This window comes from Trichosurus vulpecula, chromosome 3 (genome assembly GCF_011100635.1).
Source record: "Trichosurus vulpecula isolate mTriVul1 chromosome 3, mTriVul1.pri, whole genome shotgun sequence".
Lineage (NCBI taxonomy): Eukaryota > Metazoa > Chordata > Mammalia > Diprotodontia > Phalangeridae > Trichosurus > Trichosurus vulpecula.
In genome coordinates, this window is record NC_050575.1 from 56821446 (window position 1) to 56842297 (window position 20852).

At 41.1% G+C, this 20852-nt stretch overlaps 1 protein-coding gene across 1 annotated transcript in view; it reads right to left on the reverse strand.

Moving 5' to 3' along the window:
• Positions 1 to 1124: 1124 nt before the first annotated feature.
• PPP2R2B (protein phosphatase 2 regulatory subunit Bbeta) overlaps positions 1125 to 20852 on the reverse strand; it is a 300082-nt gene continuing 280354 nt past the window's right edge. Inside the window, exons 7-9 of the mRNA XM_036752198.1 lie at positions 9158 to 9327; positions 4811 to 4902; positions 1125 to 1840 (exon numbers count right to left, since the gene is read on the reverse strand). Of these exons, the coding sequence (XP_036608093.1) occupies positions 1561 to 1840; positions 4811 to 4902; positions 9158 to 9327 (542 nt within the window). The 3' untranslated portion in view covers positions 1125 to 1560. The remainder of the gene's footprint in view (positions 1841 to 4810; positions 4903 to 9157; positions 9328 to 20852) is intronic.

Here is a 20852-nt window from a genome sequence, read left to right on the forward strand (position 1 = left end):
ACTTCTGCTATTTCCCCTTCTTCCTCCACCCTGGCAACACTCCCTCCAATGTCAACCCTGAAAGTTGATTTTTCTGGCTCTATGTAAAGCCACAAACCAAGGAAACACCGCCTTTAAAGATGGCTGCCCATGAGTTCTGTCCTGAACCACCTTTCTTCTCTCAGGTGGCAGGTTAGTGAGATGGGCTATGAAAGGCTGAGTGAGAGGCCAGCACCTGAGCTGAAACTGCAGCTATTAAGATGAAATCCAGAAATCCTTTGAATTCATTGCATCTTACTCCCTGAGGTACTTTTGGGGGGGACATGAGTGACATTTCTCAGGAAGTGTCACAAGTCAGAAACCCCAATTGGGGAAGAGGCATTGAAGGATCAGACTGAGCAGCAGCAGGTTCTAGTGGATTTCATAGATTGTTCCTTTGACGCACAATTTTCACACTAGGAGAAGTCACTCAACCTCATGGGTTTTCACCTTGGAAATGAAAAGGGTGAGCTTTTGGGGGTGTTGCAAAGTCCAATTAGCTTTCAGAAAACGGCATTTTAAAATTGATTAATATTGTTCCAGCATCAGGACTGGGCTTTGTTACCTTGTTGGCTATGACATCTGGGGTGGGGGACGAGTGGGGGGAGAAAAAGGAATGGGGAGGATTCCTGGGTGTCAGTTTCCAATTTGGGAGGCTCTGGTAAGGGGTGCTCCTTCATTTGGAATGTCAAAATATAAGTAACAACCTTTTCTATCTTTAGGCTTTCACTAAATGTATGAATAAGCAAATAAATAAATACTTAAAGAAGCAAAGAGAAAAGTAAAATAAAAGAAAACAGAAAATGGAGTCCAGGCTCATCTAAGTTTGTGATGGCAGATTTTAGAAGCTCTAATTAAGTGTTTTCTACAAATTCACCTAAGCACAGCAGCATATCTAGAGCCAAATTCTCTGCCTGGGGTTGTAACAGAGAAATGTAGCAAGCCGTAGCATTGCATACAACTTTTAACCAGACTCTAACCTTGGCCCTGGATTTCTGCCTTCACAGCCTCATAAGAGGGAAAAAATTATTTGGAACAGCAACAAGAAAAAGAATTTTAAGAAATGAAGTGGAAAAGCAATTCTGGTTTTCTAGGAAGCAAACAGATTTTTATCCAGAAGTAGAGTAAACAGTGTTTATTTTTCAATCAAATGGAATTGCTTAATTAAAAAAAAAACTTATCTTCCCCCACCCCCCTTAAATACTACAGACAATCTCATTTCACCTCAGCAGACACCTAGAAACAAAACACTGGACTCACCAGAGAGAACTGGGTAATAAAAGCATCAGAAATTCAAGTCAACTATGGAAGGCTCCTGGTTACCGGGCAGCTCTCGATTCTAAACAAGAGTATTCTGAACCTATTTGTTGGATTTGCCAACATAGGGGGAGCTGGGGGCCTTTGGACTGTTTTTCTTCTATTCCAATTGTTTCCTGCATAGGAAAATTAAAGTCAATGAATAAAATGAAAACCCAAAGAAACATTTAAAAACTTGTTTGACTAGTATTCAGTATGTGAGCTTATTAAGTATAACTTGTCCTCCTAGTTAACCTTGTCCTGGAATATATATAGGTTATTTGTAGCCGCCACTGCTATAATATTTTCTGAAGGATGCCAAGCTGTATGTAAGATCTTTTTGCTAAAGTCCAGACTGTCCACGCTGATCTCATCTTTTCTCCGTTTGCCACCTACACATACTTTTCGGGGTTTCAAGATGGCCCTGGGCTTGCTGTTTTCCCTGGAAGCCTCCAGGGTGACATCACGCTTGGTATTTCGGTCGAACATCCTGAAGAAGTTGTTGTAGGACCCAGTCATGATGACGCTGCAAAGTGAGAGAGGAGAGAGGGATGAGTTGTACGTGAGTTGGGGCCATTATAACACCCATTGCTTTTGTTGGGTGAAACAAGGTGTAAACTTGTGTGAAATTTGTTCTAGCCCTTGACAGTCTCATTCCTTGATGGTTTCATGGAAAGAAAGGCAGAATGGGTTTGTTGAAGGATTTGCCACACTGGTCATTCTTAAAAGGCTTTAAAATGGCTGATTGGGATAGTTCTTCTGGATATTGTTTTTATCTTATTGTGTTAGATGTCTAGTTATCAGTCCCTGAATTAACTGATTCTTTATTAATAATAAATAATCCCAAGTTTTTTAATGTTATTTTTGGATTTTACAAATTTGAATTATGCGTCTACATGCTGCCAAAGTTAGACCATGGAGTCATCCATATCTACCTAGTCTTCTGAAAGATCTGGATTTTTTGTTGTATAAACAACTAATTTTTAGAGCAAAGGTCATCATCAATATTAAAATGGTAGAAAAGGTAATGGTGAGAAAGAGGTTACTTCAAACATCTGTAACTTGGCTTATCCAAACAAGTTAGAAGTATCCAGAAGTGGGCAATGGGAAAACATTTTGTCACTGTTTACCACCAAACATGAGGAAATACATTTTATGATAAAAAAAGAGAAATATTTGGGCAATGGCTTATCAAGAAATTCTTTTTTTCCTTCATCCTATGAGAAAAGAATATGTTTTTCTTCTTATTTCTAGTATTAATCCAATAGGAATCAGCATCGTGTAGTATAAAGACGGTAAGTCTTAGAGTCAACAAGGTCTGGGTTAAAGCTTTGGCTCTTCCGATAGAATGTAAGCTTTTTGAAAGCAGGAACCACACATCAGTTGTTTGGTCTTTGTATTCCCAGTGCCTAGTACAGTGCTTTTAGCAGAGCAGGCATTCATGCTTGTTGGTTTGCATTGGACAGTTAATTGGTTGCCTTGCTCTTGGCTGGGCAGTAAGATGGCAGAAAAACACACAAAATCATTAAAGTTTCGATCTGGTGTTTTTGATTGTGCGACATAGTACCTCTTCAGCTTTTTTCTACATTAATCTTTTAATAAAAATCTAATTCTTCTGCTCTGTCATTTCATAAACTCATAAGCAAGTGATGTAATTCCTGCCTTCAAGGAGCTCACACTTTACTGATTGAGCTGGAAAGGCACCTGAGAGATCCCCTAATCCAATCCCTTCATTTTACAGATGAAGAAACTGAGGCAAGAGAAAAGTGACTTGCCCAGTTTTATACCTTGTTAGTGGCAGCGCTAGGACTAGAATTCATCCTGATTGTTTTATAAATCACTTGAAGACATTCTGTTCTGAGAGGATAATGTTTGCATGTCAGAGAGAGCACACAGATATCGGAAAGATAATCAGGTTAAACATTTGATTCTCAATACTAGTGACAATGATGACGTTTCATAAAGCATTTGCAAACATTGCCCTTTGTCAGACATTTTAGAAACAGGAGCTAATTAATCCCTACTCGGTGGTGTTGACACAAAGATAGTAGGTAACCTGTCACAATACTTGGGAAATTTGGAAAATCAAGTCTATGATTTTATTGCTGTAGGAAACTCTGTGTGAGGAAATTCCCTTTACCCAGGCAGGCTAGCAGCTGCTCTTCAATTTAAAATTTTTAAAGGGTTTCCTAGGATACTGAGAGGTTAAGTGATTTGCCCCTGGTCAAACAACCAGGACTCATCAGAGAGAGGACATGAACACACAATTTTTTTTTCGGACTGAGGCCATCTGTTCTATCTCTTAGACTATGCTGCCTTTTTTTCAGTAATGTTTAAGCTGAAAATGAACAACTGAGTAATAATAAATTAAAAAATAGACATTTATATAGTGATTTAAGATTTAATCCTCACAATTGCCCTGTGAGGTAGTTGCTATTATCTCTATTTTACATATGAAGAAACTGAGACTCAGACTTCAGTTAACTGAATTGCCCAGGATCACACAGCTAGTAAGTGAATGAGATGGGATTTGAACCCCGAGCTTTCTGATTCCATGTCCACTGCCTTCAATATCATAGGCCTTAAAGTTGTATGCAATCTCTTTTCAGGGAGCCTGATATATGATTTGCACTTGCACTGAGCCAATAACCTTAGGCCAGGGCTGCACTAGCAGAGTGAAGAGGAACATTGAGGCCAACAGCCAGCTGATCCTAACAAATGTGCTTTGTTTTTCATCAGCCGAAGCTGTCAGGACTGAATTTTTGGCAGAGCTGATTTTGTTCTTCAAGTCACGTTAGTTCTGCAGACTTGGCCCTGATGATAGATAGAGCTATGAAACTATTTTCTGTTTATTTTTTTTCCCAAATAATTATGAGCTGAGAGCATTTTTGAATTATAGGATCATAGCTGTGGAGCTGGATGTGAACTCAGAGGCCATCTAATCCACCCCACTCACTTTACTGATGAAGAAACTTGGCTTCAGGGAAATCAAGTGGCTTGCCCAAGGTCACACATTCTCTTCATATTGGTCTTGTATAAAAAGAAAGCAATGTTCTTCTAGGAGAATGTAAACTTTTTGAGGGCAAGGATTGCTTTTCTTTTTGTCTTGGTAGTCCCTGCATCTGACTCAGTGCCTTGAACTAGAAGGTATTTAATAAATGCTTATTGGATTGGATCAGATAAAAAAAAGTCAGTAGTCAGGAGTATTAATTATTCCTTCTATGATAGGAAACATCAATCCTTGAGTAAAACAGTATCTTATTGGACTATATTTCATCCTTGGGGTATTTCTGCCTTGTAGGACACAGCTCATCAATCAGACGACCCATTAGATGTGAATCCCAACCCATGCTATGGGTCTGGCCAACTAGGATTCAACATGATCCTCTTCCTCTTGCCATACGTTGTCCAGTTCCCACCTGGGACAACTGGGACACCTGTCAGGACCTCAGTAAGGCAAGGGACAGCCTAGGGGTTCTTTGCTAGTGTTTCTTACCTGTCTGACCCATTCCACACACACTCAAATTTATCAAAAATGCAATCATTTTCATAGAGAGAACACAACTTGCTGCGGAGGTAGTCATGAACCTGTGGGAAGAAACAGAGAGAAGTGAATAAGCCAGTGAGCTCATTTGTTTTGCTCTCCAGATGGTCTGTGAGCACTAAGACTGGACTCTGGATGTGATAGGCAGCTGCCCAGGGCCAACACTGGGTGTTTGGGTTCTGAGTTTCTTCTCGAAGTGTCTGGGTCTTGGGACAATGACTCTGAGTGAGGCCAAAGAGACAGAGAAGTAGCCATCTCAGAAAAGAAGTGTAATAAGTGGGGAGAGAGAATTGGAATGGGGAAGAGAGAGCACATCAAGGTAAAACACCCACAGGTTATTTCAGGAATGAGAACATGCCTTGTCATGGATTTGACTTCTTGCCTCTTGCCACTCTGATTTTGTTGTCAATGGGATGGTCTTGTGGCCTCTAGGTATAAAGAGTTTCAGGGAAAAACCCAGACATTTAGGGCTTGGTATACTCTAAATAAGGATCCTCTGTTATTAGGCCCTGGGGAAAAGTCCCCAAATTCTTAGATTCCAAATGATCTTACATCCATTCACTCCCACTATTGTCACTCTGGTCAGCCTTTGCCACCTTATCTCTTAATTACTGCAGTGGCCCTAAGTCGGTCTCACAGCCTCTAATCCATCCTGCACATTTGACAATCTCATCTTCCCTCCAAATAGAAACTTCATTCAACCAGTCCCCCCCTTAGTAATTTCCAATCACTCCATAGTCTACAGGATAAAATCCAAATTTCTCAGGCTGGTATTCAAAACACTCTGGAACATGACTCCACTTAGAGCCTACACTCATCTAGCTATGTTGATTTTTACATTATCTTCCAAATATATTGTTCATGCCTCAGTAGAATTTAAACTCCCTGTGGGCAGAGACTGTTTTGCTTTGTACTACCACATTGTCTTATACATAGTAGTTACTTAATACATATTTGTTAAATTTAGTGGAATTGAAATATAGCCCCTGCTACATTTCCTGGCCTTCCCCTAGTTAAATCCTACGCAGCTCAGTTATCACTTTCTCCACAGTGGTGCCCCCGTTGTTCTCTCCTCCTATTCCTCTCAGTTTATGGAGCATTTAGCATCTCAGGTGTGGGGAACCTGTGGCCCTCTAGATCCTCAAGTACAGTCCTTTGACAGAATCCAATGGATCAAAGGGCCATACTTGAGGACCTAGAGGGCCACAGGTTCCTCATCTAGATCATCCACCTTGGTATTTAATCACATGTTGCCTTGGATTGTTAACTTGACACAATTGTGTATTTATCTTGTCTCTTCAACTACAGGGTGTTCCTAAAGTCTGGACACATAGGCAAAAATGTGTATTTTCAAGAAATGAAATGAATGAAATTTTCAACAACATTTTATTTACTGGAATATTAACAAATAACATCTTCAATATGATTTCCATCATTTGTGATGCAAAAGTTGATGCACTTTGCAAGATTCCTGTGAACTCGATGGAATAACTCCACATTGCCATCAATTTTAGCATATTCACTCCTTATGCATTCAATCAAGTGTGTTGGATCTGTGATTTTCATTGAGTACACATTCTCCTTTAGCATATCCCAGAAAAAGAAGTCGCTGAACAATGCAGAGTCTTTGGTGAAATGGTTAATGAGATTTCCTACGTGTCCAGACTTTAGGGACACCCTGTAGAATATAAACTCTTTGAGAGACAGGGCCAGACCTTTTACTTTCCTTATATTATATCCCTCATAGCACATACAGTACTAGTACTAAGCATCGTAGTTGTTCAAAAATCAGATTTAGCCCACACCTATTTAAGTACCAACATGAGTTCTGTTAAGCAAGGCCCTTGAGGGAGATCAGTGGGCTTGTAAGCTCCTTAAAGGCACAAACTCTGGGTCTTGGACTTGTCAGAGCCTCAGTCACAGGGATGGTCAGTAACAACCTTCCCCTTGCCCACTCTAACTAGCATTTTGTTCTATATTTCTCTAATTCATTTATCATAAATAGTACATTATAGTTTACTATGTTTGTGTCATGTCCCTCTGTTAGACTGTAAGCTCCATGAAGGAAGGAACCTTGTGAACTTTAAATTGGGTCCTTCTCTAATTTTGTATCTCCGCTAGCATAAAGCTTAGTTGCTAAAGGTTTGCCTGATGATCAAATGGTGAAGGAAGTGTGGGGCCCTTAACATTTAATGACCAGTGTTTCCAAATGGCTTGTACTTTACTGCCTGTTACACCAAAACCACCACAGAACACTTGAGAGCAGGTTCACTGATTTTCCCTTTTCCCCTTCAGATTAGTTTTGTATAAAACGGAATCAGAGCAATTAAAGGTCAAGCCCTGTTGAGCACATGGCATACTCTGAACCTGTGCCCTAGGGTACAAGCTCTCTCTACAGTTCACTGGCTGGGGAACACACTCAGCTTCTCATTTCCTCCCCCATGGAGTGGAGGAAAATGGCCAAGTCCCTCCCTCACAGCCTTAGCACTAGTCAAAGTGACCCAGCGAAGGAGAGACTTGAAGGCCTACTGTCAGTGGGGTTGGGAGATGGCTCATCTTCTCTCTGCTTCCCTATGTACTAGGAAGGATGGAGGGCAGTGCCTAAGGCTGTCTGGCTATAACTAGGCAGGCATATTTTCAGAAGGACTGAGAGAGGAAGGTGGTCCTGTGAGTGAACCAATGCCATGACAGCAATGTGGTTGGAAGGTTGCTTGGGACAGTGACTGCATTGTCCCACTGAAGAGATGTTTGTTGGCTTAGGCTCATATGATCAAAGAATTAAAGCTGGAAGGACATTCAAGGCCATCTGATCCAACTCTCATTTTATTGATGAAGAAACTGAGGCCCACAGGTTAATTAAGTGACTTTCCCATGGTCAGAGAGCTAGCAAGTGATTTAAACCAAGGTCTTCCTAATTGTAAACATAGCACTTATCTATTACTCCATACTGCCTTTTAACCCTCATAGTATCACAGATTTAGATCTGAAAAAACTTTAGAGGTCAGAGGTATCAAACATGCAGCCTAAATGTGCCCTACAATACTCCTCAGTGTAGCCAGGACTAGATTAAAATTTAATTGGGAACTATTTAATAATATAAATAAAAATAAAATACAAATATAGATAACATTACCTCTTTAAATTAACATGTCACCCAGGGATCTTTACGTATAGTCTAGCAGGCTCCATTTCTATTTTGAGTTTGACACTACTGATCTATATCACCCCCTCATTTTTATTGATGAAAAACTGGGTCTGAGTGGTTAAGTGACTTGCCCACCATCATACAGCTTAAGTTTCTGAGAAAAAAGTTGAACCCAGGTCTGAAGACCTACAGTCTAGTCCTCTCTCTGCTATATCATGCTTCCTGCTAACTCTGGCTTCCTTTGTTGTTCAGTGTTTCTTTTCTTAGATGTCACTCCCAGTTCTCTCGTAGGATTATCCTTCATCTATTCTATTTAGTTCATTAATATGGCTATAATATCAAATTGTTAAGGCTGTGGAGATGTCTCTAGTGCCATAGGATTACATTTGCTTATATCTATAACGAATTGTTTGGCTTCCCTGCCCTCTCCTTCAATCGTGGAGCCTAAGAACCACTGGGCGCTGTCCTGGGCTTGTTCCTAAGAGGCACTTGGCATTTCTTTCCCTGAACTGAGCTTCACTTAGAGAGCTCTTTAATGCACATTAGTATGAAGAGGATGGAAAATTTGAATTGTGCTCCATCCTCGATGACCCTATTGTCTCTAGTAGCAAAGCAAATGTTAAGTAGAATATGGCTGACTTCTAGGCCTGTGTGTGTGTGTATTTTACCTTGCTTTATTCCTTATTGTTTCATGTTTCTGTCTCTTTCCAATTTCTCTTATACAATTTTTTCTATATCTTTTCTACCTAGTTCATAAGACTCTGAAAATTCCTCTGGTTCTAAACATCAGGGCACACACCATGCCCATCTCTCCTCTGCACCTTTACTTACCTTCAATGCCCTTCCCAGAATGCCTTCCCACCCCCTCAAATCCTACCAAGTTCAAGCCAATACCCACCTCCCTCCATGAGACCACCCTTAGCTCCTGTAGCGGCCCTTTAGGAAATCCTCAGGTGTTATAGGAGGTCCATATAATATAGCAGTTAATTACACATGGCCTTAGACACATAGAACAAGTAGGAGGCAATGGAAGTTTAGATTGTCTAAGCTCCTTGAGGTCAAGGACTATATATTATACTTCTCTTGCATCATGAGCTATATAGCTAGTGAGGGCTCATCCAACCCCTAAGTGATTGACCTCATTAGTACTGTACCTGGTAAGTCTCAATGGGCCGATTTTCCATGTTGAGGTCCCAGACTTTGACGGTCAGATAATCCCTGGTCATAATGTACCTCCCGCTATGACTGAACTTCACATCAGAAATTGAAGAGATGATTTCAGAAAAAAATGACCTGTTGCTTGGATCTTCTGGCTCCTCAAAAACTGCAAAAGAAGAGCACAAGCTAAAGCTAGGATATTCCAATTAAATAGCTCTGAACCAGGGCAGGCACAGGAGGAATCCAAAAGCCAGGTAGGGCCTACAAAACCCAGGAGGAACAACTTGGAGAGCTGATGGAACTCCTTTGGAGTTTTCCCTTCATTGATGTCATTTGATAATGAAGCCACTCTCTTTGGCTACATTAAAGACAAAGAATCCACTACATTAAAACAATTTGGGAAACTAAGGCAATGGGGATCTCTCTCTCTCCCTCTCTCTCCCCCTTCCTCTCCCCTCTGTTCCCCCTCTCTCTTTATTGGGTCACATCAAATTTTAAAGAGTTTTGAATGCCAGGCAAAGGGATTTGAATCTTGCTTAGTAGCAGTCAAGAACCAACGAAGATTTTTGAACAAGAAGCGACATGACTTTTGGAGGTTTATCACATTTCTCTCAGCTCAAGTCACCACATAGACTCTTAAGATGTTCAATCTACTAGACAAACAAGAGCTACTTATTTGCAGGCATTTGGTAAGTTCAAGTTGCCAAAGGACTTTTAATAATATTGTGATCTAACCTGAAGTAATACCTGACCTCTACTTCTCCTTTTCAAAGCAGGAGGGGATGAGAACCCAACCCAAAGGTCAACAGTCTTGCATCCTATCAGCAGGCACCTCCCATGGGGAGCTCTTTAGATAGGTCTTCCTGTGATTATTTTTTCCTGAATATAGCATTTACTTTATCTCTTGGTCATTACAAACTACTGAACAGAACAGGTATTCAACATGGCTTCAGAGAAAACAGAAAGAATGCATTTCTCTCCCTTCAGTTACATAGATGTGAGAACAAGTATGGAACTCTGCATATACTGTCAGACTTGGTTGATGTGTTGGTTGGTTTTACTGAACAGCCTTTCCCCTACTTTATTCTGATTATTTATTACAAGTTGGTAAAGAGGGTGAGGTTATACAGTTGAATATGAAGGTGATGTAGAAACAAAAGACAGAAGGAAAAATTAAGAATTTTTTTTTAAAGAGAAAATTAGTATTGAAACTTCCAAGCTTTAGCCTTGACATCTCTCACAAGTTCCTGTCCACTTGGATATCCTGCTATTACCGCAAACTCAACCCATCTAAACCAAACTCCTTCTCTTCCTCTCCCCTCTCTTCTAGCTCATCCCCAATTCTGATTTTTTATTATATCCTATTTCTGTTAATTCTATGAGTCTTCCAGTCAGCCAGGTTCAAAACCTGGAGTCATCTTTGTCTCTTTCTCTTCTCATCATATGTAATCAATCTTATCAGTTCTTCCTCTGTAATGTGTCTTCTGTCATCACTCTAGTCCAGGCCATTATCACTACACCTGGACCGTGGCCTTCTCATTGTTTTCTGCCTCCAGTCTTTCCCCACACAATTCTTCTGCACACCAACACTAGACCAACCTTCTTTTGTAGTCACTGCGTTGCTCAAAAAGTCATTCGAAATCCTTAGTTTGGCATTCAAAGCCCTGCAGAACTTGACACCCACCTTTCTTTTAAGCCTCATCTCCAATGTTCAATTCTGAACATTCCACTCCAACCAAATGTCTACTTAATGTTCCCTGAATAGGTCTCATCCTTTTCCATCTCTCTGTATTTGCTCTGAGGAATACCTTCCTTTCTCCTATCTTATCCTTCAGAACTCAGTACTGCCACAATTAAGAAGGTTGGGTAGTTAATCTGTGGAGCAGAAAGGCAACAGCTATTGTTAATAACCCTTCAGAGGGCACCTTCCTCTCCTTCCTTTAGAGGCTGCTGGTGGCAGACGTTTATAAGAGCAGAGCTAGTCCATGTTTCCAGGCTGGTGATCCTGCAAGATCATTTCAGCCCTGGGAACCATCACCTGTACCCTCTGTCCTTGGGGCCCCCTCCCTCCCTCTGGCTAGAGAAGAATCCTTTCCTCCCAGAATCTCCATTTAAAGAGGGAGTCCAGGTCAGCCATTTCTTTATTTTCTGCCTGGTACATAATAGGTGCTTAATAATTGTTAATTGACTGACTGAAAGCTGTTGTATTCCACAGCTTCTTATGTCAATGACAGGATGATCCAGAGGCGAGGTGAGACTCCTGGGTGGCAAAGGAGGAGAAGTCTGGAGAGCCTGCTTATCTGGGTGGCTTTTTCTCTGTGTCTGTGTCCTCCTTTGAGGTGTGTGTCTCTGGGAAGAGCTGTTGTAAAGTGGTCTGCACCATAAGTGGCTTAGGGTCTCAGGCACAGAACACAGCAAAGGCTTGAGTAGCAATAACAAGGCCAGTGGTGGCTGCATCTTTAAAAATGCCTACTGAACCCCTCCTGATTCTAGTCAAACCTATGTCAGAAGTCAAGGTATCTGAAATTTACTTCAAATCTCATCTCTTTCATGAAGTCTCTCCTGAGAGGTTGCATGGAACGAAGGAAAGAGCACTAGTTGGACTTGGGTTCAAGTCCTGCCTCTTCCACTTGCTTGCTATGTCACCTTGGGCAAGCAACTTCTCTGGGCCTCAGTTTCCCCCTCTATCAAGTGAGAGGGGTTGAACTAGATGATGTCTGAGGTTCTTTCCAATTCCATATATATGATCCAATGAGTCACCTCTAATCCTCTATATCAATCAAATGTATGTCACTTGTAAAGGATCTTAAAAATATGGCATTTTCTTTGGTAGGCCTGTAGGTTATTTGTTGTTGTTTAGCTGTTTCAATCATGACTGACTCTTTGTGACTCCACTTAGGGTCTTCTTGGCAAAGATACCAGACTGGTTTGCCATTTCCTTCTGCAGCTCATTTTACAGATGAGGTAACAGATGAGACGAGTAAGTGCCTGGTGCTGGATTTGAACTCAGATCTTCCTGACTTCAGGCCTGGTGCTCTATCTACTGTGCCACCCAGCTGCCCCACTACATTACTGTGCCTCTAAAGGACCCAAAGGACAAAGGCTGTTTTTCCAGGAAATGTATGGTCAGAAAAAGAGGTGGGCTGGTCACACATTCAGAGCAAAGAATAAGCAATGGAGAACCCAAGCTCTGAAGTGGATCCATGAATTAGTAAAAGACCTAATGGAAGCCTTCCAAGGGTTAGGGGAGATATTCTATGGAGAATTTATAGGGGGGAAAAGGAAGAAATTGCACAGGATGAGGACAGACTACAAGCCAAACTGATGATGGGAATATTGTCATCAATGAGATCATAGACCCATTGACATATAAATTCTTGTTAGAATGATGTATTAAATTTTGGTGGGTGCATAAACGAGTCAAGCCTGAGAAAGAACAGGCTTAGATCTGATAAGACACTTTGTGACTTCAGGGAAAAGTTGGAAAGACTGTTTCTCCCTCCCATCTCGACCCCTTTCTTAGCAAAGAGCATGGCAACATTCTAAGGATGAATGGTTTTCTGGGACTTCCCCAGATAGGGAGAATAAATATGCAATAAAGGAGAGAAGGGTGATGGTAGAAGCCTTGACTTGTGGTTAGTGCTAAGAAGAGATGAAGCTAAGTTGGGTTTCAGAGGCCGCTGGGAGGTTGACTACACAAAAATATAGTATAATAACCTTAAAGCTTAATGCACACTTGTAATATTACACATAGTTTCCCTGTATTGTAGCTGGGGGCCATGGGAAGGTTTTCTTTTCAGATGGGATGGTGGTGGGGAAGGGTCTGGATGAGTGCAAGCTTGCATCCATCCTAAGGAAAAAGAGGGATTAGAGAGGGAGCACACGTTTTGACTCCCCTGAAGTTTTTGCATCAGCAGCATCTACAAATTAGCTAGCAGAGTGGGACCCACCAATCATGAGGAAGACTGTTGGGGGAATGAACAAGACCTCTAATTGTCTGCCCAAGTCCAGTAGTTTTGACTTTGCTTCAGTGATTGTAATAAACTCAATTATGTTTCTGTTCAGATGCAACTGGTTGGGCTATACCATATCTCATCTCTCTATAAACTCCATGGGGACAGGGAACTTCTCTATATCTACAGCCTCTACAGTACAAGGCCTTGCACATAGTGGGCACTTAGTAATTATGTTGCATGGGATTAAATAGAAAACTGTATAAGCAACCAATCAACACACCTTTATTAAGTGACAACTAGGTGTCAGGACCCCAGACCCAAGAGCCTTGGGAACAACAGTATTTCCCCAGACACTACTGAAGAGAAAAATCATTGTGGAGAAGAGAACCACACCTTCCTCAACACCACCAACAACTACTGGCCAAGTGTCACCAACATGCAGCTAGGCACAGGAGCCTGGGAGTGGCAGCACCTCCCATCCTTCCTACACGATTCTTCCTTTCTTATCTTGACCCTTTGGCGAACAAACTCAGTTTTTTTTTTTTGAGGGGGGAAGGCAAGGCAATTGGGGTTAAGTGACTTGCCAAAGGTCACACAGCTAGTAAGTGCGTCAAGTGTCTGAGGCTGGATTTGAACTCAGGTCCTTCTGACTCCAGGGCCAGTGCTCTACTCACTGTGCCACCTAGCTGCCCCTTCAACTCAGTTCTATGCTCTTTCTACATTTGAAGTCCTCATCCAACTATTCTATTACTGATGATGCTTTACCAAACCCTAACTGTGGATCACTCCCACCATCCATCTTCTTTCCCATTTATGTATTGTTGGACTGAGCTAGAGGAAATAATAAAACTGTGCTGACTACAAATTTAGGTTACCTAATTTCGACTGGGCTTTCAGTGCAATAAGGCAATCATTTTTACTTCTCCTTAATTGCTTCATTATCTCACTCTCCACAGCAGCTGTTTCAAACCTTCTCATCCCTTCTGAAGTCTCCCAAATCACTTCTATCATCCTCTCAACTGAGGATCTTGTCTCATATTTCACTGAAAAAAACCCCACTGAGGTGATATCTATATCTATCTATCTATCTATCTATCTATCTATCTATCTATCTATCTATCTATCCATCTACCCACCTGTCTATCTGTCTATCTTAGAGTTCCCTCCTCTCCTCATCTCACGTCCCTTAGATAGCTTCCTCAGTAAGGTGGCCTTTTTTCTTACCAAGATCAGTCCTTGATCCCCATCCGTTCCTACTTTCTCTAGAAGCTTAGTTCTAGTGTCAGCTTCATTCGCAAACCTTTAATCTTTTCCTATCTATTGGTTCTTCTCCTGCTGCCTACAAACACACCCATTTCCCCCCTTATTTGATCTTACCATCCACACTAGCTATAATCCTATAGGTCTCCTTCTGTTTGTGAGTAAATGCAATCTAGCTTTGAACCTCATTCTTCAATTGAAACTGCTTTCTTCAAAGTTAACAACGATCTCTTAATGGTCAAACCTAATGACCTTTTGGACTCTTTTTACAACATTTGACACTGTTGATTGCTTCCTCCTCCTGAATACTTTTCTCTTTCTGAGTATTTATGTCACTGCTCTTGGTTCTATCCATGCCTGTCTTTTTTGCTAGTTCTTCATCCATGTCATACTCACTAACCATGGATAATCTCCATGGTTATAACCTAAGAGTAGGTATCAGGGAGTAGCGTAAGAAAGCTGGAAAGGTAGGAGGTCTGGGTCCTCTTCTCTTCTCCCATCATACTATTTCAACTTAATCTCATTAGCTCTTACAGATTCAATTATCATCTCTATGCAGGTGAATTCCAGTTTATATATTGAGCTAGATCTAGTCTTGCTCTTGAGATAGAGTACTGAAACACTAACTACCTTTTTGGGTATCTTAGACGAGGTGTCCCATTGGCTTCTCAAACTCAACACACTTAATTCATCATAATTCATCATTCTCCGCCCTGCTCAAATCCTTTTATCTTCTGAACTTTCTTATGACTGATGAAGGCCCCAAGGCTCCAAACCCCAAGCTTCACCCTCAGCTTCTCACTGTCACTCATCCCACATCTAATCCATTGCCAAATCTTATCATTTACACCTTCCCAACATCTCTCATATGTGCCTTCTCTCCACTCACAAAGCCACTCTAAGGCCCTCATTGCCTCTTAACTGAACTACTACAAGAGCTTTCTGGTTGGTCTTTGCACCTCAGGTCTTTCCCCATTCCAATCCCTCCTCCCTTCTTCTACCAAGGTGATTTTCCTAGTTTGGCCATGTTACCCCATTTAATGAACTCTGGCTGCTCCTTCTTACCTTCAAGATCCAATATAAAGGCCTTTACTTGGCATTTAAAGCTCTTCATAACCTGGCTCCTTTCTATCTTTCCCATCTTCTTACCCTATACTCTCCATTCACATGTGCTAGGCTTACTAGTTGTTCTTGCTCAATGCTCTACCTTTGTCTTGGCTATCTCCCATACTTGGAATGCTCTCCCTCTTTCCCTCTGCTTCTTAGATTCCTTGGTTTCCACTAAGACTCAGCTCAAATCCCACTTTTAGCAGGAGGCTTTTTCTGGTCTTTCCCAGCTGTGAGTGCCTCTGAGATTACCTTCTACTTACAATGGATATACCTTGAATATACCAAGTTATTTACATGTTGTTTCCTCCATTATGATGTGAGCTCCTTGAGGACGGGGACTATTTTTGCCTTGTTTGTTAACTGTCTCACTAAAGTGGCTTGGGGATGTTTCTCTTACCTTATAATGGCACATCTCTGGAGCTCCCAAGGGTGAGGCTGAATTGGGGAGGAGGCAGGGATGCTAAGTATGGTGTCATTTTATAGATAATGGAACTCAGAAGTTAAATGACCTGCTCAAAATCTCACAGCATCTTTAGTTGCTGAGGAAGGAGCAAAATTGCGGTTTTCTGATTCTTGGTCTAGCACTTTCCCCTCAAACTACCTCCTTATTTAAATATGTTGTTCAAGAATCAAACATGGGCTTCCTATATCTAATCACAGTAAAAATTCTGTCAGTGAACTAACAGTAAAGAATGCTGGGAAGCAGACTGGGGGAGAAGAGGGGATGCTTCTAGTATATACCCTATTTGCAAGCACTTTACAAGAGTCCATTCATTCAAACATGATCATTACAAACATTCTTCTGAGACAAACATTCTTGTCTCAGCAAAACAATTCCCTTACTATAATATGGCTCCTTTACTAGGCAATGCTTTGTTGACTTAGTTCAAGTTACTTCATATTTTTGGAAATAACAAATTGTATTTTTTTGGAAAATAGTCTATAACATAGGTTTTGCAATCATTCAAAGGGAGCTTGTCTCAGTCCCTCTCTGGTTGGTCTGAATGAGTATGATTTTTGTTATATAACAGAATAAAAGGCAGCTTTGGGACTCAGCTGGTGGGAAGTAGACAGAGCATAAAACATGTGTTGTATGTTATTTCCACCTTTTCACTTCCACAACTTGAGCCTATGCAATAAGCCATTCAGTTTGGGATTGTGTGGTAAAATTGTCTCTTCTCAGTGCTAAGATAATGGATTTTAATACAAGTGAGAACTGGCATTGCTTCCAAGGATCCTTTGCTTGGCAAAAACAAAAAAAGATTCTGTTGTATTCACAGTAAACATAAGAGTATGAATGCATGTACATGGGTATGTGTCTGTATGCATATGTATATATTCATGTATACATATGTGGGTATATATATATACACACATATATAATGCATATATTCTGACTGCTTCTATATAATGCCATTCAAGGAGTTTTAATTAACCACCTTCTCTATTCTAGGAACTCTGCTACATGCCAGGGATACAATGACAAAAACAAAATAGCCACCCCTCCCCCCACCCCCACAAAGATCTTAAATTTTACTGAGACTAGATGGCTTTGGAAGTTCATTCTGTATTGAAAATCCTGTGAATCCCTAGATTGCTAGTTTCTTGAGGAATTACTCAGTTAGGTGGCACAGTGGATAGAATAATGGCCCTGGAGTCTGGAGGACCTGATTTCAATCCCACCTCAGATACTTACAACTGCATGACCCTGGGCAAGTCTTTTAATCCTGTTTGCCTCAGTTTCCTCATCTGTAAAATGAGCTGGCACAGCACTCCAGTATCTTTGCCAAGAAAATCCCAAATGGAGTCACAAAGAATTGGACATGACTGATAATGATTGAATAGAGACATTGTTTGTCTCTGTCTCCTCCATTGCTCTTAGAACAATGCCTTGCATAGTGTTTGTGATGCATTTTACCAATGAGGAAGCCAAGGTATGGAAGAGTGATATATCTTGTTCAAGATCACTCAGGTGCTGTTAATCTGCACACCCCCCACACAACACCCCCTGCGCCATTCACAAGTGCCTTTTCCACCACTCTCACACTACACTGCCTCCGAATGAATGAATGAATATAATTATCAAGGTACCAGGAAAATAGCTACATTTAAAGAATGGAGAGGTAAAGAGTTAGGAAATAACCAATTAATAACTTTCTAAGGGCCTAAAGCTAAAAATCATATAAAGTTGCATAGAAAAATGTTAGTGGAAAAGAAAGAAATAGATGAGAATATTAGACTAGGCTAAATAGTAACATGGAAGGTCTGATGTGTCTCACTAGCAACTGAAAGGTGCCCTGGAGTCACTGGATATGGGGCCTTTCTTTGGACCCCGGTCTATATGGTTCACCTTCCTATAGTAGCGTCTGACTTTGGAGGGAAAGGGGGCAGTATCAGGCTTTGCAACTTTTAACCCCCTCTACTTGGTCATTTATTGGCTGCTTTATTATGCACTGGGTACATGGCTAGGCTGAGATATCTCTATATCTCTGCTTATGTTCTCTGCTCACGCCTATCATTTCGTTATTAGATTTACTTTGGAAACGCACATGCACACCCACACATCTCACCATTGTTCACAGGCTCTAGTCTAAAACTACAGCTGGTAATTTCAAATTCTTATAGACTAGGTCAAGCAGTTAGACTACAGTTGAGAAAGACTGGTAAAGTTCTGTGATGGAAGATGCAAGAAGAACAGTTAGTATATGTAATTTGGCTGTCTCTATATTGCTCCATCCAGAATCTTGTGCTGCATGGCTTATGGAGCTGTCTCTGATATGACATTTCTTAATCCTGATTGAAGGGTCCACCCCATTGTGGACCATTTTGAATAGACTAGTCACTTATTTATTTGTGGACCATTTTGAATAGACTAGTCACTTATTTATTTGTTCATTCAGTAAGTATTTATTGAGTAGACATGACTGCAATAGGCAGAGAAGACAACTAAGATGGGTTACTTCCACCTGGAGCTTAGAACTTCATTGACAAGCTCATCTATGCATAATAAGTTCATTGGTTTTTATTAGAAGTGTGATTTCATTGGTCTAGGGAATTCCCTCCTGCCAATGCTGACTGAAACCTTCTCTAGAGTTTAAGGGAGCTGCTTAAACATGGTGGTATGGGATGATTGATATATATATACATATATACATACATATATATATATACATATATATATATATGACTGGCTTTAGGGTCAGGAAGACCTGGCTTCTGACAAACATTGGCTGTGTCACATTGGACAAGTAACTAAACCTCTCAGTGTCCCTGCCTCACTTAAAGCAACAATGCTGTAAATGCATTTTTTTCCAAGCAGCAAAATACCCACATAAGCCAATGTTCCTGGATGTTCCTGTGATACCAATTCATTATAGCTTTAAAAAAAATCTGTCTCTACAATTCACCAGCTTTAAAGATCTGTATACAAAGACCTACAATAAATAGTATGCATCAAGGCAGGCTCAGGGAACCTGCGGCCTCGAGGGCTACATATGGCCCTCTAGGTCCTCAAGTGCAGCCCTTTTATTGAATACAAATTTCACAGACCAAATCCCTTTAATAAAAGGATTTTTCTCTGTAAAACTTGGACTCAGTCAAAAGGCTGCACCCAAGGACCTAGAAGGCCACATGTGGCCTCCAGGCCACAGGTTTCCCACCCCTGCAAAGGGCTCGATCTATTCAGTCTAGGAGACATGTGAGGTTATGAGACATAGTGGTCCCTATCCACAGAGAGGTTACAATTTAGAATATGCAGATAAGCCACCACCACAGAAAGCTATGACTTACAGTTTCACGTAATAAGTGCATTAGAAAAATGTGGAAATGAGGTACACTGTGAAAATAGAAAGGAAAAGTTTGTTACAGGCTTTCACTTGCGTTAGAAGGCCAGTCCAACATAAAAACATAGACCCAGAACTGGAAGGGGCTGTACAAGTCATCTATGGCAATCCTTTCACTTTACAGGTGAGGAGATTGAGGCCTAGGAAGGTTAAACGACTTGCCCAAGGTCATACAGGTGTTAAGGAGCAGAGGCAGAATTGAACCCAAGTCCTCTGTCTTCAGAGTCAACGCTCTTTCCACTAAGCCGTATTCTTTCCAAATTAAATGACCTGAGCGCAAAACTTTCAGCTGCAGTCTAATCCTGCACAGCTTTCCCTATCTCAATCAATCTCCTCCAGAGTTGGGAGCTATAAGAACAGGGGGAAAAAATAAAACAAATCACTGACTTCAACTCAGAGGAGAATTTGGGAATAGCAGTTCACGTGGCATTTTGTTGCTGATGAAGCGTCCCCCAATGTCAAACATGCTGTTACATTTTTAATACTGCAAGCTGGTGTCTTTTCAGCTGGTAAGCAACGAGCTCAATTTTCACTTTTTAACTTTCATTCTGCAGCAGAGCTGCTATAGTTTGCTTCATTTCCTTGCTCTTCAGAGCCAACATACCCATGGGGGTGTTTCAGGCACCACTGGTAATACCTAATGAGAATCCTGCCCAGGCTTCGCCCGTGGGCCATGCCCATCTGCTAAGAGGGTCCTTGGGATGGTGTGGCCTTCGCTAACTGCTCCCAATCTCCCCAGCTGTAGTTTGTCCTCAGTTGTTTGGTGGTGGTGGCAGATAATGCTTCACCACCTAGAGGGCAATGGTGAGTGTGAGCCAGTATGGTGGGTGTAAGCAGGTTACAACCAGAAATGTGTTGGAGCCAGCTCAAACCAAGTGGATGATTGTTAAATTTTCAGAAATCAGTAAATGCTACAAATTGACGCTTGATTTTTGTTGTTGTTGATTGTCTAGACTTAAAGTGATGAAATACTAGAAGAGTAACTTTGGTACATTCTGCCTCCCCACCTTGACCAAGTCCTCCCCTCCACCCCTCCAAGAGAGCTGGTTATTAAACATTTTACCAGCATACCCTTGGCTGCAGCACATAAAAAATTAGGAAAAATGTCAATGAAGAACCATATAATCATGCAAAAAGATGGATGGGTCATACAGCAGGAGTGAAGCATAATCTCAGAGAAAGTAATAGAAATAGCTACAAAGAAGCTACCAAAGATAAAAACCCCCATCTCTTGACAGATTTACATGAAATTTCTATCAAACTTAAAAAAGAAAAACTAGTACTAATATTGCACAAATTATTCTCAAAAACTAAGAAAGCAAGCTCTCTACCAGCATCCTCTCATGAGACACACACAAAACAATTCCATTTGAGATGTGGGAGGGTGCGTAGTATGGTTGAATAGGTTTATAGGACCCAAAGAACCACTGGGCTGGGAATAAGGAAAGTTGGTTTGAGTTCCAACTGTACTATTAACTCAATGTAGGAGCCTGAGTCAGCCATTCACTCCTCCCTGGGCCTCA